The sequence below is a fragment of the Callithrix jacchus genome, chromosome 7, assembly GCF_049354715.1.
Source record: "Callithrix jacchus isolate 240 chromosome 7, calJac240_pri, whole genome shotgun sequence".
Taxonomy (NCBI): domain Eukaryota; kingdom Metazoa; phylum Chordata; class Mammalia; order Primates; family Cebidae; genus Callithrix; species Callithrix jacchus.
In genome coordinates this window covers 80,017,793-80,041,230 of record NC_133508.1, presented here as the reverse complement: position 1 = coordinate 80,041,230, position 23,438 = coordinate 80,017,793, and the positions used below count along the sequence as shown (strand labels likewise).

The 23,438-nt window shown below is 50.0% G+C and overlaps 2 protein-coding genes across 10 annotated transcripts; one reads left to right on the top strand and one right to left on the bottom strand.

Moving 5' to 3' along the window:
- The first annotated feature begins 9,414 nt into the window (after nucleotides 1-9,414).
- On the top strand, nucleotides 9,415-14,470 carry ELOVL1 (ELOVL fatty acid elongase 1). 8 transcript variants are annotated; one of them, XM_035251087.3, is made up of 9 exons: nucleotides 9,854-9,950; nucleotides 11,456-11,610; nucleotides 12,263-12,322; nucleotides 12,508-12,698; nucleotides 12,875-12,955; nucleotides 13,089-13,145; nucleotides 13,235-13,340; nucleotides 13,423-13,559; nucleotides 13,741-14,470. In XM_035251087.3, the coding sequence occupies exons 3-9, from the start codon at nucleotides 12,277-12,279 to the stop codon at nucleotides 13,960-13,962; spliced, it is 840 nt and encodes a 279-aa protein (XP_035106978.1). In that variant the 5' UTR covers nucleotides 9,854-9,950; nucleotides 11,456-11,610; nucleotides 12,263-12,276; the 3' UTR covers nucleotides 13,963-14,470. The 8 variants fall into 8 exon arrangements, with proteins under 8 accessions (XP_035106979.1, XP_035106978.1, XP_002750759.1 ...); XM_035251088.3 differs by lacking the exons at nucleotides 9,854-9,950; nucleotides 11,456-11,610 and adding an exon at nucleotides 9,415-9,670; XM_002750713.7 differs by lacking the exon at nucleotides 11,456-11,610.
- Nucleotides 14,471-14,671: 201 nt separating this feature from the next.
- Nucleotides 14,672-18,755, bottom strand: CDC20 (cell division cycle 20). Of its 2 annotated transcripts, none has more exons than XM_035251086.2 (11): nucleotides 18,698-18,755; nucleotides 18,335-18,564; nucleotides 18,090-18,238; nucleotides 17,907-18,003; nucleotides 17,631-17,759; nucleotides 17,339-17,535; nucleotides 17,136-17,230; nucleotides 16,764-16,992; nucleotides 16,480-16,605; nucleotides 15,258-15,375; nucleotides 14,672-14,913 (listed from the first exon to the last, which is right to left on the bottom strand). In XM_035251086.2, exons 2-11 carry the CDS (start codon nucleotides 18,513-18,515, stop codon nucleotides 14,735-14,737), a joined length of 1,500 nt encoding a protein of 499 aa, XP_035106977.1. In that variant the 5' UTR covers nucleotides 18,516-18,564; nucleotides 18,698-18,755; the 3' UTR covers nucleotides 14,672-14,734. The 2 variants fall into 2 exon arrangements, with proteins under 2 accessions (XP_035106977.1, XP_002750756.1); XM_002750710.7 differs by having other exon boundaries at nucleotides 18,724-18,755.
- Between the last annotated feature and the right edge of the window lie 4,683 nt (nucleotides 18,756-23,438).

Genomic DNA, 23,438 nt, shown 5'->3' with positions numbered 1-23,438 from the left:
GAGCCCAGGAGTTCGAGACCAGCCTGGGCACCACAGGAAGACCCTGTCTCTACTAAAAAAATTAGCCAGGTATGGTGGCACACACTTGTGGTCCCAGCCACTTGGGAGGCTGAGGTGAGAGGATTGCTTGGGCCTGGGAGGTCAAGGCTGCAGTAAGCTGGGATTGTGCCACTGCACTCCAGCCTGGGCAACAGAGCCAGACCCTGTCCCAAAAAAAAAAAAAAAAAAAAGTCATCCCTATGTGAAGTTTTTCAGTAACCCACAACTCAGCACCACTCCCACAACTCAACATTCCTCACACCAGGTAAGATCAATTATCTCTCTTATGCTCCACATTTGTACCTTGTACAGACTTATTCTAGCTCCTGGTGCACTTCATTGTCTCCCAGGTTCAAGCATCCTGAACTTTGAATCCCAGCTCTTCCACCTGAGAGTTGAGTGATCTTAGGCAAGATGATGTGTGTCCTTGGCATACTACAGCATCTAGCCCATCATAAACACTATAAATGGTGGTGCCACTATTATTATTACTATTATGATTTCTTTGTCTTTGGACAGGTAGTATAAAATAACATTTTGGTTTAAAAAGCAGGTTCTTGTGCCAGACTGCCCCATTTCAAATCCTAGCTGTGCTACTTACCAGCTGTGTGGCCTTGGGCAAGTTAGTTCACTTCTCTATGCCTTTGTTTCCTTATTCCTGGAGTTGATAATAATGGCTATTTCATAGGGTTGCCGTGAGGTTTAAATGGGTTAATACATGTAAATAGTGCTTAAGATATTGCTGACAATAGTGAAGCTCAATACATATTATGTATCTATAGGGTAACATCTGGAAAACTGTTCTCAGTAATTTTTGCTTGAATGAACGATTGACCAATTCCTCTAAGAGGTCATAACCTCTCTTTCCCTTTGCACCTCCCCTGTGCTCATGTCTCAGGAGCTTAGCCTCAGGAGACACTTTTTGTGCACAATTCATCCCCCATGGTATTTCCCTGGCAACATGCAGAGTAGGCAGGCACTGAGCATTTTTACATTGGATTACCTGACATGATAAGTCAATTTCAAATCTAGTTTTGTGAATTTTATTTCTCCCACCTAGTTGTTGCCTATATTCTTTCATTAAGAAATTATATCCTTTTGACTTGAGGCCAAATGACAAGCCCCTTCACCTGAAATATTCTTTTTCATGCCTTCTAAACTGAATCTCTTCCTTGTCTAAACCAGCCAAAGACTCAGTTCCATAGTCTTCCTACATTCTGTCCATAAAGGGGGCCCTTCATCACTCATCGCTTTCTCTGTGCAGTTGTGATGAATTCTTGCCTCGCTTGTCTGTGCTTGCTGGGTTGGGGCTCAGTTCTTCATGGGTGGCTGTGTATAATTCACTGGGTATCAAAACCAGAGCTCTTTGGTGCCATGCTTGCCTCTCTTCCCATCACACTCACCACCAGTCCTTCAAACCTTGTTTTGTCATGGCATACTCCATGATTCTTGCCACTTTGCCATAAGTGCTCTCAGCTGTAGCATAGGAAGTAGCTGGGGGTCAGGTTGCCTCACACCTTCATGGCTTATACATGCTGTCTGCCCTATACAGAATGTCCTTTCTTTTTCCTGCTCCAACCCCCTTATTCACCTGATAAACAATTCATCCTTCCAGTTCAAATGTCCTGTATAGTCTTTACTACTTCCTCCCTGTACACTTGACCATTCTTAAACTGTACCCTTCCTGTGCCCTGTACACAACTCCATTCTAGCACCCATAGTTTTATTGCAGTTTATTTATTTTCAAGTTCATAACCTGTTTTGGACACTTATCCATTGTATGGCTGTATAAAGTTACTTCACTTTCAAGAACCTCAGTTTCCACTCTATAGAATGGGATTATAGTACCAACTTCAAAGAGCACCTTCAACAAAACATACCTAAAAGTTAAAAATTTAAATCTTTAAGTAGCTCTTAATTTTCTACCAGATAAAGTCCAAGCTTCTTAAAAAGGCCCTTCAGGCAAATAGTCAACACTCAAGTGGTAACTGTTATTCTCTTCTGCTCTCTCCTGAGCAATCTCATTTTTATGTGGTGGTCTATTAGACTGTTTTGACTGCAAGATATTACAATTAAATTGGCTTAATCGACAAAAAGGAAAACCAACTATATTTAGGTTATGTGGATGGCTCTAGGTGGGCTCAGAGGCTCAAATGTTGTCTGGACTATGTCTCTTCATTTCTCTACTTTACATTAGTGGAGCTTATCTCATGGGAGAGCTCTGGTTTTGCTTGGATTATGTGCCATTAGGAGTTTGGACTGGGAGGAAGTAGGGGAGAATACCAGCATTAATGAGACAATGGGGTAGGGAATTCCTCAAAGGAAATGAAAGCAGGGGATGGAAAAGTTTCCAAAACTAGAGCTACCATATTCCAGTCCACTTTGTGTGGTTTCACCTCAATATAGAGAATCCTTAGACTTTTTTTCTCAAGCTCTGTCCTTTCTCCTGAATGCACAGTATTGTGTTTTAGATTGCTTGTTGAATGGGCCATCTCACCTCAAACTTAGGATGTCCCAAACTGCATTCATTTTCTCCATCCTGCTCTACCTGAGTTATCCAGCTGAACACCTGCTGTCAGTTCTGGGTCCTCTTTCTGCTGTATCCCCTTTTCTTCCTTCTCACTGCCATTCTTATAGGTCAGGTCTTTTTTGTGTCACACCCGGACCTCTGAGCTGGCTCCCACCCCGTTGTTATCCCTCCCTTCTTCTGCTCTCCTCTTGATAATATACTTTACTGTTGCCAAGTTTGCTTTTTTTTCTTTCTTTCTGAGACAGTCTTGCTCTGTTGTCCAAGCTGGAGTGCAGTGGTACAGTCTTGGCTCACTGCAACCTCCACCTCCTGGGTTCAAGCAATTCTCCTGCCTCAGCTTCCCAAGTAGCTGGGACTACAGGCACATGCCACCATGCCCGCCTAATTTTATATTTTTAATAGAGATGGGGTTTCACCATGTTGGTCCAGGCTGGTCTTGAACTCCTGACCTCAAGTGATCCGCCCTCCTTGGCTTCCCAAAGTGCTGGGATTACAGGCGTGAGCCACTGCGCCTGACCCTAAGTTTATCTTTTTAAAGCACAATGGGGATCATATCAGCCTGCCACTTAAAATCTTCAGAGACATCCCAATATAAATTCCTCATTTTTAAAAATTCAAAACATTTGATGATCTGAGGCCAACCTATTAATTAACCTTCTATTATATGAAGGCCTTTCATTAGCCATATCCTTTAGCCCAAAGGTCTCCAACCCCTGGGCCATGGACCAGTATTGGTCTGTGGCCTGCTAGGAACCAGCCTGCGCAGCAGAAGGTGTGTGGTGGGCAAGTGAGCAAGCATTACCGCCTGAGCTCTGCCTCCTGTCAGTTCAGCAGCAACATTAGAGTCTCATAGGGGCATATTGTGAACTGTGCACGCAAGAGATCTAGGTTGTGAACTCCTTATGAGAATCTAATGAATGCCTGATGATCTGAGGAGCAACGGTTTCCTCCTGAAACCATCCCCCTGTCCCTTGCTTCTCATACTACCCCCCCACCTTTTGTGGAGGAGAAATTGTCCTCCACAAAACAAAACTGGTCCCTCATACCAAAAGAATTGGGGACCACTGCTTTAGCCAAACAGAATCCCTTGCAGTTCTCTACCTGTCCTGTGCTTTCCTACATCCATTCCTTTATCTATGCCTCTTCCACAGCCTGAAACGCTTGTGTTGCTTTCGTCTTACCCCGTCTGTGACCTTGAACAAAGCCTTCAACCTCTGATTCCAGTTTTTTATCTATTAAGAGGTGATCATAGTACTTACCTTACAGGGTGGAAACATTTGAACATATGGAAAGCAGCTGGCTTCATCCTTGCCAGAAAAAGTACTAATAGAATAATATGCTTCTCATTCCTCTCTTGGTCCTTCTCATGTGTCTTGTGGATCTTGCTAACTGTCTTTCCTCCATCCTGATAGCATCCCCTGATTTACCCCCTAACAAAAAGCCTCTTTTTTCTCTCCAGAGCTCTTGCTTCAGGTTCTATCACACCACTCTCCCACTTCCAGAGTTTCTGTTGTTCAGTTCAATGAACAGTGAATGATACCCATAGTATGTAGACACTGGTCACCCACTGATGGATCAGACGTTGGCCCTGATCTTTCAGGGGTCCAGACCAACCCTCAAGTTCCAGAAGGTACAAAGAATGTTTGCATGCAGTCTCTCCTTTCTGCCAGCCTGATGTCTTTCCAGCCCTGGTTCTTTCAGCCAAGGTCCCAGCCTGCTTAGGAAGAGATACCAGCTAGCTGGCTGGGGCCCAGGGACATGCAGAATTATTAACTGGCAAACCCTTTGCCCTCATCTTTGCTCTCCCATCCTCACGGGCTAACCCTCCTGTCAGCTCCTCTGTGTGGGTATTGTGTAGGAAGTACCCTTTGTCCTCTACAGGATGGAGAATGGAGAAGCTTGACACAGCCCCCAGGAGGCTGCTTCCATCTCCACCTGTCAGTTCTGTGGCCCCTCAATCTGACCTTCAGTTCCTATTCCTAGCTGATACCCCTCTTTCTCTCCCATTGTCTTTTCCCTTGACTGTTCCACTCACTCACTCATAAACATGCAGGCATACTTTTTTCCATTTTTTTCCTCATTGTCATTTCTGCTTCTCTGATCCTACCTCCATTTAATATTTGTGCTGAAACATATAAAGGAAGCCTCAAACAATCATGGGAATGGAGTTCATACAGATAGTGGTTTTCAGGCTGAACTTTTGAAGAAACATCAATGGTTTATCTTCTTGAGAAAGAGGATGGAGACGGGCCCTTTGAGGAGCAGTGAGTGAGGAGTGAGTCAGACAGGGTGGGACCCAGGGGAAGTCACCACCTCATTTCCCATTAGTCAGGAAGGCTCCATGAAGGAGATGGAATTTTAGTTGCTGGACTGGGTTTCCTTTCCCCACTACACCTGGCCTTCATCCTTATCAAACCTATGAGTTCCTTGACCCCTTCAGTTTCTCCAGTTTATCAGTGTATCCTTGGCTTAGTTTTGTCTACACAGCCTTCACTGAACCCTCTTCCTAGCAAGGCCTCCCATCTGGCTTCCCTGCAGATCCCAAATAGTCCTATTTCCGCTCTCCTGACTCCCACTCCCTCAGCTCTGCTGGAGAACATCACATGTTCTCCTTCTAAACTGGTATACTTCTCATGGTCTCCCACCCAGTGGGGTCTTCCACTCTGTTCACCAAGCTTTCCCAGCACTCCATCATCAGCTACTCTAGACTGTACCACTTCCCTATAATTCCTTATCCTACCGCCTACCCATCCCCCATGTTCAGCAAATATCTAACATCTGACTAAAGGAAAAATTAGACTCCTTTAGACAAAACTCTCTCAATTTCCTCCCATTTCCCTGACGAACTTACTCTTATTTCCATTCACCTTAGCCAGAGACTAGTCTCGTTATGTGTATGCTGGATTCTACTGTCTCTCTCCACACCGCATTTAAACATGCTTTGGCCTCTTCCCATTAAGAACAACCATCTAGCATCAGTCTGGAGGTGAGAGCCAGGCACTGATATTTTAAAAGCTCCCCAGTTGATTCTAGTTACAGCCAGGGCTGAAAAACATAAACAGAATAAAATCCTGTCTTCTTACTGTGGCAAACAAGGCTCTTCATAAACTGACTCATGCCTACCTTTCCTGCCCTTCCCATATGCCCTCTGAACTGGAGTCATACCAAACTACCTGTCACATCTCTTGCTTCCATGCCTTCACATACATGCTTCCCTCTGCTTAGAATGCCTTTCCCTGCTTTCTAGAAAGTGTCCTTTTTTTTTTTTTTGAGACAGAGTCTTGCTCTTGTGGCCCAGGCTAGAGTGCAATGGTGTAATCTTGGCTCACTACAACCTCTGCCCCCTGTGTCCAAGCGATTCTTCTGCCTCAGCCTCCTGAGTAGCTGGAATTACAGGTGCCCATCACCACGCCTGGTTAATTTTTTGTGTATTTTTTAGTAGAGATGGGGTTTCACCATGTTGGTCAGTCTCAGTCTGGTCTCAGGTAATCCACCCGCCTTGGCCTCCCAAAGTGCTGGGATTACAGGTGTGAGCCACCGCTCCCAGCCTAGAAAGTATGCTTTAATGTTCAACTTAAGTGTTATTTTTGTGTCACCTTCAAGAATTAGCCTCCACACTGGATTAAGGTGCCCCCGCACCCCAGTGCTTTCATAACCCTCTGGGTTTATCTCTGTGGGAACACTCACCATATGTAATCGCTCATCTATGTCTGTCTTTTCCATCAACCAAGTGTTTTGCAGGAACCCCAGGGCCATGAAGATGCAATTTGGTAGGATTTGGGGATAAGTGGCCTATATTAGATATTTGAGGATGCTCTCTCCCATCCATTCACTGTTTGCCAAACTGAACAAAATAAACTCAGGAAGTGGGAGAGGGGTGTGAAAGAACCTGAGACAAGAGCTGAACAACTGTCTTTGAGCATGTTCATTCATGTAGTCAGTCAGCATTTATTGAAGGCCTGCTATGGTCATTTACCAACGTGATCCAGGTAAATAAATACACAGTTGAAATTTCCTGTCACTATTGTGTTTGGCCTCAGGGACAGTTTCATTATCTATAATGGTCTGCTTTGTCTAGTGCACTCTTATGATGGACATTTAAACCAAAATCTCTCAGTAGTGCTCTCACAACAGTGGTTTGTACACAGTAACTGTTTAGGAAATAGTGTTAAAAGAATGCTCATGAATCTACATATAAGTCTATATCTTCAAAATATACTGCAATAAGTATATTTTGGGCACTTTCCCACCTTGTCCATTAAATGTTGAGACAGAAACAGTGCTAAGCACTTTACATGGGTTATCTCCTTCAGTCTTCACAGCAATCCTATGAGATAGGTACTGTTTTTGTTCCCATTTTATAGAGGTTCAGCAACTTACATAAGGTCACACAGGTACTAATTGGAACATTTAAACTCAAGCCTTTGGAATCAGGTGTGAACCCAGAGTCACTAGGGTATACCTGGCACACAGGCTTTCAGTAAATATTTATGGACTCAGTGAACAGGGAAATGGAAAGGCTTTTGAATTCTTATTGTCGTCTCCATTTGACTCTGAGTCCGTTGGCCTCTCTTCCTTTCTCACATCATCCCATTCACACGAACATTCACTCAACAAACATGGAGGATCAACTGAGTGCCAGACAATGGGCCTGATACTGGAGATATAGAGATGACAAAACCTGGCCCTGGCTAAGAGGAGCTTATAGTTTTGGGATTCGAATAAGCAGATAATTACATTTGTGAGAGCAAGAGGAGGGAGTGATTTACTGCCTAGGTGACTTGACTGTTCCTTGTGCTGAGCTGGGGGCAAGGCTTGAGGGTTGAGAGGGGTATGAAAGATGCTGTCATCCTCAGGGAATGGTTAAAGCACTGGGTGGGGCCCAGGAGAGTTGTCACAGGTAGAATGAGAGGACTAGGCAGGGACCAGATCAGGTAGGACCTTAGTGTACAGTATTAAGTTAGAAGTTGGAGCTTTTTAAATAATGAACTGTTCTGCCATTTCCTTTCAAGGATGGGTACTAATGGGCTGGGTCATGTACTGAGTCTGTACTTTGGCTCAGACCTCTTACCTAAGCTCTAGGACTAAACTTCCACATAGCTATATCCCACCATTTGTGGAGTCATTTATTTAATATTATTTATTGAGATGAGGTCTCTATCATTCAGACTGGAGTGTAGTGGCACAATCTTGGCTCACTGCAACTTCCACCTCCTGGGCTCAAGTCATCCTTCCACCTCAGCCTCCCATGTAGCTGGGACTATAGGCGTGTACCACCATGCCCAGATAATTTTTTGTAATTATTATTATTTTTTGAGATGGAGTCTTTCTGTCACCCACGCTGGAGTGCAGTAGTGTGATCTTGGCTCACTACAACCTGTGCCTCCTGGGTTCAAGCCTCCCCAGTAGCTGGGATTATAGGTACCTGCCATCATGCCCGGCTAATTTTTGTATTTTTGTAGAGATGGGATTTCACCATGTTGGCCAGGCTGGTCTTGAACCCCTGGCCTCAGGTGATCCGCCCACCTCAGCCTCCCAAAGTGCCAGGATTACAGGCATGAGCCACCACACCCAGCCAATTTTTTGTATTTTTTGTAGAGACAGGATTTCACCAAGTTGCCCAGGCTCGAAGTTGTTAGCTCAAGCAATCTGCTTGCTTTGGCCTCCCAAAGTGCTGGGATTACAGGTGTGAACCACTATGCCCATCCTGTCCCACCATTTGTGAACATCTTATTCTCTCAACTACTAAGTCTTCCGAATTCCTTATTCTTTTTTTGACACGGAGTTTCGCTCTTGCTGCCCAGGCTGGAGTGCAATGGCTCAATCTTGGCTCACTGCAACCTCCGCCTCCCAGGTTCAAGTGATTCTTCTGCCTCCGCCTCCTGAGTAGCTGGGATTACAGGCGTGTACTACCACACCCAGCTAATTTTTGTACTTTCAGTAGAGATGGGGTTTTGCCATGTTGGCCAGGCTGGTCTCAAACTCTTGACCTCAGGGTATCTGCCCACCTTGGCCTCCCAAAGTGCTGGGATTACAGGCCTGAGCCACCACGCCTGGTCAAGTCTTTTTTTAAAAAATGTGTTTATTTTCCTTGCGGAGCAGGGCTGCCCCATAGGCAGTGTGCCCAGAGTAGCCCAAATTTCCTAATTCTGTGCACTTTTACACCAACCAATCCTACAAGCAGTTATTCAATTGTGTGCTTCTGTTCCAGAGGCCGCCGGAGGTAGAAATTACATTTCACTAAAACCTAGTCCGTCCTTTGCCCCCACTAGTTGAGTCCAGTTAGTGAGTGTGGAGGTGGGGATTGGGGTGTGTGGAATAGGTAACTAAATATATAGAGCCAGTCCAGCTGTCTGAAGGAAAGCTCCACATTGTCCACCTCCTCCAATCCCATCAGTTTCCAGACCTTCTTTGGTCAGGCTGGCGTTCTCACCTGGTCTCCTTCCTGTGCCCTCCTCACACTGGCTGACAGAGTGAAGTGATTCAGACAGATAGACTGCAAGCCCCGTGAGTGCAGGGACGGTGGGTGGTCCATAAATGTCTGATGACTTAATGATACAAGCCTGATTATAGTCTTCTCAAAAATCTTTACTGTTTCTCCTCTGCTTCTAGAATAAAAATTAGATCGCCCCATTTGGCCTTCAGGACCTACTACTTTCAGCCACAGTCTGCCTCAGGTCCTTTTTTCCTTTCACTACCTCGAAGGCCAGTTTAGCCGGTGATTCACTATGCTTGCCCCGGGCCACTTGTATCCTCCCACTTCCATTCCAGGCTGCCTTCGAAAGCGGATCCTAACGCTTAGGGATCCTCCAAGTGTACAGGCTCGTGAGGCTTCTCTCCCGCTCAGACCTCCTGCCACCCCAGTCTACCCTCAGCACAGGCAGTGTGCTCCAGCCCGCCGCTCTGCGCTCACCCTGCAGGAGAGGGAGCTCTTTGAGGGCAAGGCCGAACTCTCCCCGAGAGCCCTAAGCCTGGCCTGCTGCACACAGACGTGCGGTCCTGCTGGGGAGCAGCCACCCGGGGACAAGCCCGGGCTCCGGGGTGCACGTCGGGAAGAAGCGGAGTGCTCCCAAGGCTACCAGGCCGCAGCCACCGACCAAGGCAAGCCCGGGCTGCGAAGGAAGGGGTTGGGAGCCCGGGCCGCGGCGCTTCCTGCCGGGACCCGGCGGCCCGCCCCTGCCCCCGCCCCGGCCGAGCTTGCGCTGCCGGCCTCCGGCCCTGCCGGCCGCCCAATCAGCGGGCGCCCCCGCCCCTCCCCCTCTGGTGACAGAAAGTCGGCCCAGCAGATGAGGAAGTGGCAGGCAGGCAGGCTGGCCCCAGGGACTTCTCTCTGGCCCTGTTCCCTCCGCGCCCTCCGCCGTTGCCCGCCTGGCCCCTACGGGTGAGTCTGGACCTTCCACCGGCTCTCCACGTGCCGGCGCCCCCTGTCTGGCCAGCCCGGCTCAGCCCGGCTCAGCCCTGCCCTGCCCTGCCCAGACTGTGGGCGAGGCTGTTCCCGCGGCCGGTGGGTGGGAGGTCCCAGCTCCCTGGGGCCGGGCCTCGCCAGCACCCTCCCTCCCCCACACCCGCGTCCCTGGCCCCCATTTGCTTACACCCAGGCCTTCCTCCACCACTCCTGCTTTTGCCCTTCTCCTTCCTCCTCTCACCTCCCTCCCCCCCGCTCCCCTAACTTTGCCAGGCTCCTTTTCCCTTCCATCCATCTTAAAGGAAGGAAGGGACGGGCTGAGTTCTCCCACGAGGGACACACCCAGATTTTCCTGCAACTTGGGGAGAGGTCGTCCCAAGAGCCTTGGGTCCCTCCTGGCCTGCAGGGTGTGTGGGTTGATCTTGGGGGCTGGTGGTTGAGAGATAACAGGCTGGCCGGCTCCCTTGTGTCAGGGAGGAACCTGTGTTGGCGCCCTCGCCTCCGCCTGGGCCCTGCAGTGGATGGGCGGCCAGCAAGCCGGAGGGTGGGGGAGCAAGTGAGGAGGGGATCCGAGCGTGACCAGGCAGCGCGCACACGTGTGTGAGTGGCCCCGCGGGTGAGCCCGTGCGTGTGCCTGGGCGGCGGCCGAGCTACATAAGAGCCAGGAGCCACGCGTGCCAGCCCACGGAGGTGTTGGGTGGTGTGTCAGGCAGGTGACGTGTGTGCCAGCCCTCGGCGTGGCGCCTTGGCCATTGGGGGTGGAGAGGTGGGTGAGGGGCGGTGTGGACCTCAGGCTTGGGGCCTGACTACGGGGGGCCTAGAGAAGGTGGACCTCCTGGAGGTGTGGGAGAGTAGCTGTGAGGGGTGTGCGGGGCGGGAGATGTCAGAGGTGTGCCTCTTCACTCGCACCTGCGCAGGTGCTTCTCTGGAAGCAGGGAGCCTGGGGCACCTGCTGCCCCAGGGGCCCTGCTCTGTTCCGAGAATGCCTTGTCCCTCAGGGACTGTGTCAGTACCAGGCTCTCCTGGGTCTGGCCAGAGGTGTTTGTGTCCCTGGGAGCCTTCCCCCGACATTCCTTCAGGCCCTGAGGGGGAGGGGGCCTAGCTTATCAGGACCCCTCCCTGAGGGAGGGGAAGATTCCTGCGACCTCCCCCACTCCTCCACGCCCTCACATGCCACTGGCTTCCCTGACCCTCCCAGGAAGGAAGGAGTGCTTGTACCCATTCTGAAATAGGACAAACTGAGAAGTTATGGCCGGCTTAGGAGACGATGCTGGGTGTGGATTTTCAGCAGTGCTTTGGGCCAGGGCTGGGGCCGGAGTCGGAGGAGGTTTCTAGTTCAGAACCTAGGACCTTAGCTTATCGGGCTGGTCCCGGGTGGGTGGGTGGGTGGTGAGTCTGGGGCTTTTCTTGGCTTTCCCAATCCTGGTTGGTCCTGCTCCCCAAGGCACTGACCTGTGGCCTGAACCCACCCTCCACCCCAGGCGCAGTACAGCGGGGGCGGGCGGAGGGCGGGGCTGCTGCCAGATCTAGTCAGACAGGTGGAGCCGCCGGGGCAGGAGTCTCAAAGAGCCAGGCTCCAGGAGAGGAAGGGCTCTGCCAGAGGAGAGAGGAGAGCGCCGGAGAGGAGAGGCTGGAGGTGAGAGCCCCGGGAAGGCAGAGGAGAAACGTAGGGAGATGAGTGTCCCAGCAGGAGCAAGAAGGAATCCCAGGATAAGGTTCTGGAAGGGACACAAAGGCCCAGGGAGGTGAGATTCCTGGCAGGGACAGGAGGGATCCTGGGGAGAAGAATAGAGTCCCGGGAAATGTCCATAGGGACGGGAAGAGGAGAGGGCAGGAGAGGAGAGACTGAAGGGGAGAAATCCCTGGAGAGAAGAAAGACCCAGAGCTGGAGAGGTAAGGAACTTGGGTGAGGAGGGGAGACGGAGTTCATTCTGAAGATGAGCTCCCTGTTGGTGAGGAGGTAAGACTCTCCAGTAAGAGACCTGGAGTTGAGAGTTCTCTTATGGAGGAGGAGGGAAAAGGAGGCCAGGAAGTAAAACTGTGGAGAGGAGAGCAGAGTAAGGTGTGGAGAGGAAGGGTGGAACAGCCCTTCCCAGGTAGGCAGGATGTGTGGGGAGCAGATGCCTCCACCAAACTGCCTCCTCCCCCTAGTCCCCAGTAATTCCTTCCTTTCACTATTCTGTCCTTTCTGCAATGAGGCATTGGGAGTTTTCTGGTTCTGTGTCATCTCTGTGGGATGGGGGTGTGCAGTGGACTCTGCTTGACATCCACCCTCTGTACCTCCCCAGAGTCCTTAGCCAGAATGGAGGCTGTCGTGAACTTGTACCAGGAGATGATGAAGCATGCAGGTAAGACGCTGTCTACCAGCCCTTTCTTCCCTTCTTTCTCGGGACCCCTGAATCTAGGGCTGTCTTCTAATGGAGAGTTCCTATGAACCCCTTGACCCTTTGTGACCTGACCTCATGTCTGTAGACCTAATGAAGACCCTTTGAACCCTGTGACCCTTCCTAACTCCTTGGACCCTTATTCGTAGATCCCCGGATCCAGGGCTACCCTCTGATGGGGTCCCCGCTGCTAATGACCTCCATCCTCCTGACCTACGTGTACTTCGTTCTCTCACTTGGGCCTCGCATCATGGCTAATCGGAAGCCCTTCCAACTCCGTGGCTTCATGATTGTCTACAATTTCTCACTGGTGGCACTCTCCCTCTACATTGTCTATGAGGTGGGCCCCTGGGATGCAGGGCTTTAATTTCTGTCAGCAGGATGAGGAACAGGCCATAAAGCCAGATATGGCATTTCTCCTTTCCAGAGAGGTTCAGATCCATGTCCTCAGCTAGTGAAGGGGAGGGATGGCTGGGAAGGGAGAACTCTGGTGGTCTAATCCACACCCCTTCCTAGTTCCTGATGTCGGGCTGGCTGAGCACCTATACCTGGCGCTGTGATCCTGTGGACTATTCCAACAGCCCTGAGGCACTTAGGGTAAGTAGGGGCTGGGGCTAGGTCATAAGCAACCTGGTGAATAGGACCAGTTTGGGACCTGTGCTCAAGGCCCAGTTTAGGCAGGCTCTTAGAAGAGTGTATGAGGTCCTAAGGCTGTCCCAATTTCTTGCAGATGGTTCGGGTGGCCTGGCTCTTCCTCTTCTCCAAGTTCATTGAACTGATGGACACAGTGAGTAGTTATATGAGATGTGAGAACTTGTGGGGAGAATGAGGTGGAGAGGCCAGGTTCTGAAACCCCTTCCCTCACTCTTCTCTTAGGTGATCTTTATTCTCCGAAAGAAAGACGGGCAGGTGACCTTCCTACATGTCTTCCATCACTCTGTGCTTCCCTGGAGCTGGTGGTGGGGGATAAAGATTGCCCCGGGTGAGTGGAGAAGGCCACTATGGGAAGAGGGTGGGCACCAGAGGCTGGACTCTGCTGACGCTGTCTTATTGTCCACTCATAGGAGGAATGGGCTCTTTCCATGCCATGATAAACTCTTCTGTGCATGTCATAATGTACCTGTACTACGGATTGTCTGCTCTTGGCCCTGTGGCTCAACCCTACCTTTGGTGGAAAAAGCATATGACAGCCATCCAGCTGGTGAGGGGCTTGGCCTGACCTACCTATAACCATCCCCCCATGTTCCTAGCTTGGATCCTGCCTTTATCCAGTCTCTCACCTTTGACCCCATCTCTCCCTACTCAATGTTATCTCTTTCTCTACCCCCTCTTCCCCTCTAGTTCTCACCGTTCCCTCTGACCCTGGCCTTTCTCTGTCCTAGATCCAGTTTGTCCTGGTCTCACTGCACATCTCCCAGTACTACTTTATGTCCAGCTGTAACTACCAGTACCCAGTCATAATTCACCTTATCTGGATGTATGGCACCATCTTCTTTGTGTTGTTCTCCAACTTCTGGTATCACTCTTATACCAAGGGCAAGCGGCTGCCCCGTGCACTTCAGCAAAATGGAGCTCCAGATCTTGCCAAGGTCAAGGCCAACTGAGAAGCATGGCCTAGATAGGCACACACCTAAGTGCCTCAGGACTGCACCTTGGGCAGTATCCATCAGTGCCCTCTTCACCTACACCTGTGACCAAGGCTTACGTGGTCAGGACTGAGCAGGGGACTGGCCCTCCCCTCCCCACAGCTGGTCTACAGGGACCACCGCTTCCGTTCATCACCTACTTCCCCCGGCCAGCTCCAGGGACGTGGCCTCATTGCTGTCTGCCACTCCAGAGCTGGGGACTAAAAGGGCTGGACAGTTACTTCCCCCTCCCTACCTTAAACTTGGGAGAGGAGCACTCAGGGCTGGCCCCACGAGGGTCTCGTGGCCTTTTTCCTCACACTAAAGAGGTCAGCAATAACCTGTCACTGTGGACCCAGTCTCCTTCCTCCGCCCCAGATGCTGAAGCGTTAGCTTCTGGGCCAAAGGTCAGGGTGGGCGGGGGCCTGGGAGTACAGCCTGTAGAGGCTGCTTACTCACTTGTCTTAATTAAAAGTGACAGAGGAAACCACGGAGGCTGTGGTGTATACATATGTGAATGGAGGAGGTAGGGAAACAACACCCTTGGCCCTGTTCATAAACAGGAGGGATAGATGGTCAAATCTCCCAGGAGACATTTCTAGCTCTCTGATCCAAGTAGAGTAGAGCCCCTAGGAAGGCTGCTAGGACATAGGTCATGAAAGAATAAAGGGATTAGCTGAAACAGATAAACATGAAGGGAGACATGACTTTATTAGAAAAATAAAAAACAACTAAGGTGATGGCTTGGTCTTCAGCGGATGCCTTGGTGGATGAGGCTGCTTTTAGCTGCATTAGCCTTCTCCCGCTCCCGCCGCCGTGCAGGGTCCAACTCAAAACAGCGCCATAGCCTCAGGGTCTCATCTGCTGCTGCAGATGCCACTGTGGCCCCATCTGGGCTCATGGTCAGACTCAGGACCCGGGATGTGTGACCTGGAGCAAATGAGAACAGTACATATGAATGCTGATGCAGCCACAGCCCGCCCATAAAGGAGGCACTGGGCCACACACCTCCCCTTTTTTGTAACATTATTGAATATAATTCACATACTATAAAATTCATCCTTTTAAAGTGTGCAGTTTAGTGGTTTTTAGTATATTCACAAAATTGTACAACTGCTGAAACTAATTCTAAGACATTTTCAGCATTTCTCATTACCCTCTCTCCTAGCCCCTAGCAACCATTAATGTGTTTTGTCTCTGGATTTGCCTATTGTGGATATTTCAGTCAAACAGTATGTGGCCTTTTATGTCCAGCTTTTCACCTAGCCACCTACCTTTCAGTTCAGCCACCTTGGCCATGGTTGGGTACTTCCAGATAACCAGCTGGTTCTGTGAAAAGCCGTGGCCTGAGATGAGCTCCTTGTAGTGGGGAGACCAGAGGATGGAGCACACCTGTGGAGAGGAGCTAGTGTGTGCATGACATACAGCCAAGGCTACTTAAATCAGAACTGAGTCCATTCTAGTGACAGGCACCCTGCCACATGCTCCAGACTCAGACTTGAATGCACATTCAAGTTCAGTAGGTGACCAGAGCCAGAATTTGAACTTGGGCCATCTGGCTCTAGAGTCCATATCTATAGTGAAGGTTGAATGTGGGGGGGAGTGGAAGGAGAGAGCCTCAAATATCTCTCTAATGGATTTGGATTATATGCCATAGGTGATGAGAAGCCATCACAGGTTTAAGGACAGTATAACAGACCACAGCATGGAGGATGCATTGTAGAGATAAAAGAGAATGCTTGAGACCAGTGAGGAAGCCATTGTAGTGGGCCTCCACTGGGAAGGATGAAGAGGGGACAGATGTCAATGATATTCTGAAGTAAAACTGATAGATCCTGGTGAGGAGGATTAAAGATTCTAGTAGGCTTTTCAGATTTCTGAGCAGGTTCTGCCATTCTAAAGCAATGTGAGAGAGGAAGGATTTCAGGGAGGCAAGGGGAAGTGACATTTCACTCCCACATTTCAGGGAGTCAAGGGGAAGTGACAAGGTTAATTTGGGACAGATCAAGGTGGTGGTGCCTATAGGACATAGGATTGGAGACAGGCACAGACTATTGGAAATGAAGCTCATGAGTGAAAGCAGAGTTAGAAGTTTGGGAATCACCAGGGCATAGAGTTGGTGAAGCCATTGGAGTGGATGTAGATGCCCAGTAAGCATGCATGTGGGGCCGGGTGCCATGGTCACGCCTGTAATCCCAGTACTTTGGGAGGACAAGGCGGGTGGATCATGAGGTCAGGAGTTCGAGGCCAGCCTGGCCAAGATGGTAAAACCCTGTCTCTATTAAAAATACAAAAATTAGCTGTGCGCAGTGGCAGGCGCCTGTAATCACAGCTACTCAGGAGGCTGAGGCAGGAGAATTACTTGAACCCGGGAGGCAGAGGTTGCAATGAGCTGAGATCATGCCATGTACTCCAGCCTGGGTGACAGAGCAAGACTCCGTCTCAAAAAAAAAAAAAAAATGCATATGGGACAGGTGGGAACAGCCAAAAGATTACCTGGGAATGGGCATCCACAGCACTCAGACAAGCCCCAGAGCACACATTCCAGATGCGAATGTGTCGATCACTGGTGCCTCCTCCTGTTGCCAGGACATTGGACTGCCAGGGACACCATGCTACAGCCTAGGTGGGATAAAGGTGAGGTTAGCAGGTACTAAAGCTAGACAAGGAGCTGTAGGGGTCACAGATTAACCCAGTCCAATCCTACCGTCCCTTCTCCCCTTAACAGTCCCTGGGTTATATGTGAAGGTCTGCAGAGGCTTCAGCCCAACCCCACTCACCTTGACAGCCCCTTGATGCTGGGTGAATGTTTGCAGAGGAACCCAGCCACCCTCTCCAGGAGCACTAGGCCACACATTGACCAAGTTATCATTGCCACCACTGGCCAAATGTCGTCCATCTGGGGCCCAGCGCAGCCCACACACTTCCTGGCTGTGGCCACTCAGTGTGGCCACATGGTGTTCTGCTACCCGAACATCATGGTGGTGGATATGGCCAGAACGTGATCCACTGGAGGAGGGAAGAAGGGAATCAGGTTCTGTGGCAGCACCAAATGCAAGCAAGCCAGAGCTGCTTCAGTTCAGGGGTGTACAGTCAAGGGCAGGGTGGGCAAAAATCAGACTGAATACCATAGATTAACAAAAACCACTGACCTGGACAGGATATAGCTGTTCCAACTTAGGGAGCCCACTCGGGCAGAGTGACTGGTCATATTTCGAAGCCGTTTCTGCTGCTGCACATCCCATAGCTACAGAGAGAAGCCCACTGGGATGAGATTGGGACTTGATATAAATATCCTCCAGCTGTGCAAGCCTATTGCGACTGGGGAGAACTACAGGGCAGGGACATGTCTCACCTGCACCTCAGCACTGCTGGTGCCCACAGCCAAGTAGTTGCCCTCTTTGATCCAGGCCACAGAGGATACATATTCCCCAGGCTGCTCCATTTGCAAAAGCTGCAGGATGTCACCAGAGCTTGCACTCCACAGGTACACACTGTTGTCCAGTGCCACAGCCAGGACATTCCCAGAGCTCCAATCCACAAGGTTCAGGTCTGTCAGAGGTGGAGAGAAGAGCATGAGCTTCCTTGTTTGCCTGGTCCCAGGCCCTCCTTCTCCCTCTATGAAGCTAGGACAAGGATGCACTTACAGTAGTCATTTCGGATTTCTGGGGCATCCAGGATACGATCTGGCAGGGAAGGAATGTAACGGCAGGTCTTCCGGCTGGAACCAGGCGTGGCCTTTTGACTGTAGAGTACTTTCAGTCTGTTCTGGTAACCTGTGGCAACGGATTGGGTCTAGACGCTGGGAAAATCAACACCTCTCTTGCCCTCAGTCTTAGATGGGAAGAGCAGACAGATATCTGCGTTCAACCCTGGGGATAAACTGACACTTCCCTCGAGGAACCAGGAACTTCAGGTCTTACCCTCTGGGGCATTTTGTGGTTTTCCACTGAGCCGAAGGATCTTGGCTTCCTCTACATCAAAACCGTTCAGGTTCAAAGCCCAGGCTTTCTGATATTCCTGGTATAAAGGGTGGTGGAGAAGCAAGATGGTATTATCCAAAGAACAGTCAGGTCCTGTGCCTTAAGCCCCTCTGGGACACATACCTTCTTGGTGGGCGTCTGGCTGTTTTCAGGCTGGTTCTCCTTGCTCAGGAGGAAGCTGGCCACCTCCATCTGGGCAGCACTGCGTTGGGGGATATAGCGGTCACCGCCAGGTTTGCTAGGAGTGGTCTGAACCTTGGAACTGGATTTGCCTGGGGCGGAGAAAGAGAAAATACAGTCGGACCGGGCTCCCTGGGTGAGGAAGCATGAAGGCTACTTTCAGCCAGTCCCTCTGTCACCCCACTGACCAGGAGTTCGGCCCGGAGTCCTGCCAGCGCTGTGGGATCGGTTGGCGGCCCGCATGGGTGAAGGGGCCGGGCCTGCGGCTTCCTTGGCTTTGCGCTGCCAGCGCGCGGGGGGTGCATTGGGGATGGGTGTATCCAGCTGAAGCAGCGAGTGCAGGTCACTCTCGAACGCGAACTGAGCCATGGGAGCGCCCGCAGTGGGAGGGGTCCTTGCAGTTGGTGCCTGCGGAGCCCTGGAGAAAGGAGGCGACGGTGCTCAGGGGACAGCGAGGGACCCCTTCGCTCCTGGCCGGCCACACAATCAGGGCCACCCTCGGCTGCAGCCCCTTCCAGCCTAGCACCCCATTCCCCTGGCCACGGCCCTACCTCGGCTCAGCCCCGCCACCTCTCACCGTGCGCTCCCTAGCAGGTTGCAGTTCCGACCGGCTTTAACACGCCTGGCTTACGCCTCTTAAACTCTCCGCTTCGAGCACCCATTGGCTCCTTCAAAACGCAACCGTCGCAACCGTTGCCCTCGCCCATTGGCCTCTCCGGCTCAGGGGGCGGGTCTTCCGGGGCAAGTCTCAGCTCTCACGAGAGTCCAGATGCGGAGCGCGATTTGAAGGGTGCGAGAGGGGCTGGGAGTCGGCGCCGGAGGACCGGTGCTGAAAGGTGGGCGGGGCATGCGCTGCCTCCGCGTCCTCGAGTATCCTCTGTGTTCCTTCTCCCGCCGCGAGCTCAGAATGTCTGGCCTGGGTGCTTCCGAGAGCCTGCGGAAGTTTACACTTAAATCCTGCACGAGGGTCGTATTTATGATGCAGAACTCGGTGCAGAACCCGGTGGAGTGCCCAAGGCGCTTGAGCTGTTTCTGGGAGGGCAAGGAGAGCCGCGGGCGGCAGCGCGGCAAGGGATGAGAGTTGAGAAGCGTGGGAGCGAGTTGAGAATCTTGGGAGCAGGAAGAAGGCCAGAGCTACTTAGGGTACATTCCACTTTTGCTTGGCCCCGGGTAGGAACCCTGCTGGAAAGGAAGTAACGTGTGTTTGTCTTGTTTGCTGTTGTTTTACAAACAGGGGAAATGAGGTTGAAAAGGGGGAATGAATTCCTTAAGGTCAAGAAAAAGGATCGGTATTCTAACCTGCCTATCTGGAAGATAAGGTTAGACTGCCCTACAGGAAGCACTGTGGCTTACCCCATGGGGCTTTAAAGGTGTGAGGGCCTTACAGATCCATTACTCTAACCTGTGCGTGGTGCACCCTCCCCACTCCGACAAATCCATATTCTACAGATGGAGAAACCGGGGCACAGGTAAGGGATGTGCCCGAGGTCATACAAAGAAGTTTGTGGGAATCCAGGTGTGACGCCCACTCAATCCAGTGCTCTAATGATGATTTGAGTAAATTGTTTCAATGTGCTCAGAGGTGGAGCAGCATTCATAAAAATAATAATGATACCATTTATGGACCATCTAACTACCGTGTTAAAACAGTTTACATATATTATCGAGTTCAATCCTTAATCCCATAAGGCAGATAGATATCCTATCTTCCTTTTACAGAAAAAAGAAACTGGGCCAGAGAGATTAGAAACTTGCCCAAAGGCATGCAGCCAATAATAAGTAGGGGAACCCAGGATTCAAACTATCTGACTAATCCCTGCAATCATAACAATATGCTATACTGTCCCAGAAAGAGGCTGAAAAAAATCAGGTTTTTGATCGTTAGCCTAAAGTCCACTCTGATGCTGACAGAGAAAAATGTGGGGCTCTGCCAAACTTAATATTGTTATTAGTTTTGACTTGAAACCTTCATGTTTTCTATTTCCAATTACCTTGGAAAATAAGAAATTGAATATGCTTAGATTAGAGGTGGGGAGTTCCCAGAAAACATAGAAAAGGTTGTCTAGTGTCAAGCTAGTCAGGGTCTTAAATGTTAAGGTAAGGACTTTGTACTTTATCTGCTAGGCATTGTGGACCCTGTGGGGTTTCTGTGTAGGGAAGGACCAAACAAAACATATCTGAGGGGTAGGCTGGGCGCGGTGGCTCACGCCTGTAATCCCAGCACTTTGGGAGGCCGAGGCGGGTGGATCATGAGGTCAAGAGATCGAGACCATCTTGGTCAACATGGTGAGACCCCGTCTCTACTAAAGATACAAAAAATTAGCTGGGCATGGTGGCGCGTGCCTGTAATCCCAGCTACTCGGGAGGCTGAGGCAGGAGAATTGCCTGAACCCAGGAGGCGGAGGTTGCGGTGAGCCGATATCGTGCCATTGCACTCCAGCCTGGGTCACAAGAGCGAAACTCCGTCTCAAAAAAAAAAAAAAAAACATATCTGAGGGGTGAATATGGCCAGTAATTTGCAACCGCTGGATTAATGATAGCTGTCGAGAAGGATAAAGGAATTTGTACATTTAAAAATAAAGGATTCATGGGCATAATAGTCCAAGAAAAAAAAGACAAGAAAAGAAAAGGATTTCGGCGGGTGTGGTGGCTCACACCTGTAATCCCAGCACTTTGGAAGGCTGAGGCAGGCAGATCACTTGAGGTCAGGAGTTCAAGACCAGCCTGCCCAACATGGCGAAAACCCGTCTCTACTAAAAATAAAAAATTAGCCAGGTGTGATGGTGCACACCTGTAATCCCAGCTACTCTGGAGGCTGAGGCAGGGGAATCTCTTGAACCTGGGAGGTGGAGTTTGCAGTAAGTGAGATCATGTCACGGTACTCTAGCCTGGGTGACAGAGGGAGACTTTGTCTTAAAATAATAATACTAAAATAAAGGAATGAAGGAAGACAATAGAAATTATACAGATGTGGATCTTGAAGTAGGAGATACTCCAATATGACATAAAGTAGTCAAATGGAATGATTATAAAAAGATCGTATTTGGCCATTGAATATCAAATCACTGATGACTTTGGAGAGAGCAGGATCAGGAAAGTGGGTGCTTGAGATCCATTTGGGAGGAATTGCAGAAAGAATGAAACAGGGAGAATGGAAGCCAACAAGCATAGGTGGCTCGTGTTGCCCATCCCCTGATAGCCTCTGTGTTGGTTTGCTAAAATTGCTATAACAAAGTACCACAAACTGGATGGCTTAAATGACAGAAATTGGTTGTCTCACAATTCTGGAGATTGGAAGTTCCAGATCAAGGTGTCTGTCCTCTGAGAGCTGTGAGGGAGACTCTGTTCCATGCCTTTCCCCTGGCTTCTGGTGGCTTGCCAGCAATCTTTGGCATTCCTTGGTTATAGAAGAATCACCCTGTTCTCTGCCTTCATCTTCATTTGGCTTTCTTTCTATGTGTATGTGTGTCCAATTTTCTCTCTCTCTCTCTTTTTTTTCAAACAGTATTGCTCTGTTGCCCAGGCTGGAGTGCAGTGGCGCGATCTCAGCTCACTGCGACCTCTGCCTCCTGGGTTCAAGCAATTCTGTCTCGGCCTCCCACGTAGCTGGGATTACTGCCCAGATAATTTTTGTATTTTTAGTAGAGATGAGGTTTCACCATGTTGGCCAGGAAGGTCTCCATCTCTGAACTTCATGATCTGCCCACCTCAGCCTCCCAAAGTGCTGGGATTACAGGTGTGAGCCACGCTGTGCCTGGCCCAACTTTCTCTTTTCATAAGAATACATAAGAATACCAATCATACTGAATTAGGGCCCTGACCCCATCTTAACTAATTTATTATTATTTTTGAGATGGAGTCTTGTTCTGTTGCCAGGCTGGAGTGCAGTGGAGTGATCTCGGCTCACTGCAAATGGAGTGATCTCGGCTTACTGCAACCTCCACCTCCTGGGTTCAGGTGATTCTCATGCCTCAGCTTCCCCAATAGCTGGGATTAGAGGCACACGCCACCACACCCAGCTAATTTTTGTATTTTTAGTAGAGATGGGGTATCACCATGTTGACCAGGATGGTCTCGATTTCCTGACCTTGTGATCTGCCTGTCTCAGCCTCCCAAAGTTCTGGGATTACAGGTGTGAGCCACTGCGCCCAGCCCCATCTTAACTAATTATGTCTGCAATGACCCTATTTCCTAATAAGGTCATATTTGAAGTACTGGGAGTTAAGATTTCAACAGCTGGCTGGGCATGATAGTTTACACTTGTAATCTCAGTGCTTTGGGAGGCCAAGGCTGGAGGATTGCTTGAGCCCATGAGTTTAGGACTAGCTTGGGCAACATAGTATCACTCCGTCTCTAAAAAAATACAGGAAACGTTAGCCAACCTGGTGCTGCACACCTGTAGTCCCAGTAGTCCCAGGTACTTGGGAGGGTGAGGTGGGAGGACTGCGTGAGCCCAGGAGTTTGAGGCTGCAGTGAGCCGTGACCACACCAATGCATTCCAGCCTCAGTGACAGAGCAAAGACCTTGTCTCAAAAGAAAAAGCGGGTTTTCTTTTTGTTTTTGTTTCGAGATACAGTCCTACTCTGTCACCCAGGCTGAAGTGCAGTGGTATGGTTTTGACTCACTGCAACCTCTGGCTCTCGGGTTCGAGTGATTCTTGTGCCTCAGCCTCCCAAGTAGCTGGCATTACAGGCATGCACCCCTGTGCCCAGCCAAAAAGAAAAAAAAAGACTAACTTGAATTTGAGGGAGAGGAGAGGAATATAATTCAATTCAATTCATAATATCCTATTGGTGGGAACCCAAGCAGAAACCAAAGCCCAAGGGAATGCTTTGATGCAGGCCACATGAATCAGCCTTGCTGAGCATAGGACAAGATGGAGAAGGGTGGTGAGTAGGTCTGGGTGGGACAAATGAATAACATCCAATATACCCACTCTCCATAATTCCTTCCCAGCCATGTGAAAGGCTCTGACTTTACTCCTAGGGACCCAAAACTAGATTGGGCAGAGAGCATTAGCTTGAGCTGTCTGTCCCCCCTGGCTCTCATTGCTACCTGCCCATAGGTCAGCTGCATCCCTCTACCAAAGGCCACAGCTCCTGCCAGGCAGCCCTCTCTTACAGCTACTCTCTGGGATCTGGGACCCACTCCCTCCCTTACCCCTTGATGCATAAGGCAGGTGCCAGCTCCTTGTTGTTGTTAGCCTCAGAGGTACTTGCACTGTTCCTTGATGGTTTTCCCAAATCTTGTCCTCATCTTTGTAAATACTGTTTGCCCTTTATTACACTCCCA

Bases quoted from the DNA above. Each gene is read 5' to 3' on its own strand.
- ELOVL1 (XM_035251088.3), top strand. From the start codon at position 12,277: ATGGAGGCTGTCGTGAACTTGTACCAGGAGATGATGAAGCATGCAG. The intron at 13,146-13,234 runs GTGAGTAGTTAT...CTCTTCTCTTAG, and splicing joins TCATTGAACTGATGGACACA to GTGATCTTTATTCTCCGAAA. The intron at 13,560-13,740 runs GTGAGGGGCTTG...TCTCTGTCCTAG, and splicing joins ATATGACAGCCATCCAGCTG to ATCCAGTTTGTCCTGGTCTC.
- CDC20 (XM_035251086.2), bottom strand. From the start codon at position 18,515: ATGGCTCAGTTCGCGTTCGAGAGTGACCTGCACTCGCTGCTTCAGCTG. The intron at 18,239-18,334 runs GTCAGTGGGGTG...TCTCCGCCCCAG, and splicing joins GACTCCGGGCCGAACTCCTG to GCAAATCCAGTTCCAAGGTT. The intron at 16,606-16,763 runs GTGAGTGGGGTT...TATCCCACCTAG, and splicing joins AGCATCAAGGGGCTGTCAAG to GCTGTAGCATGGTGTCCCTG.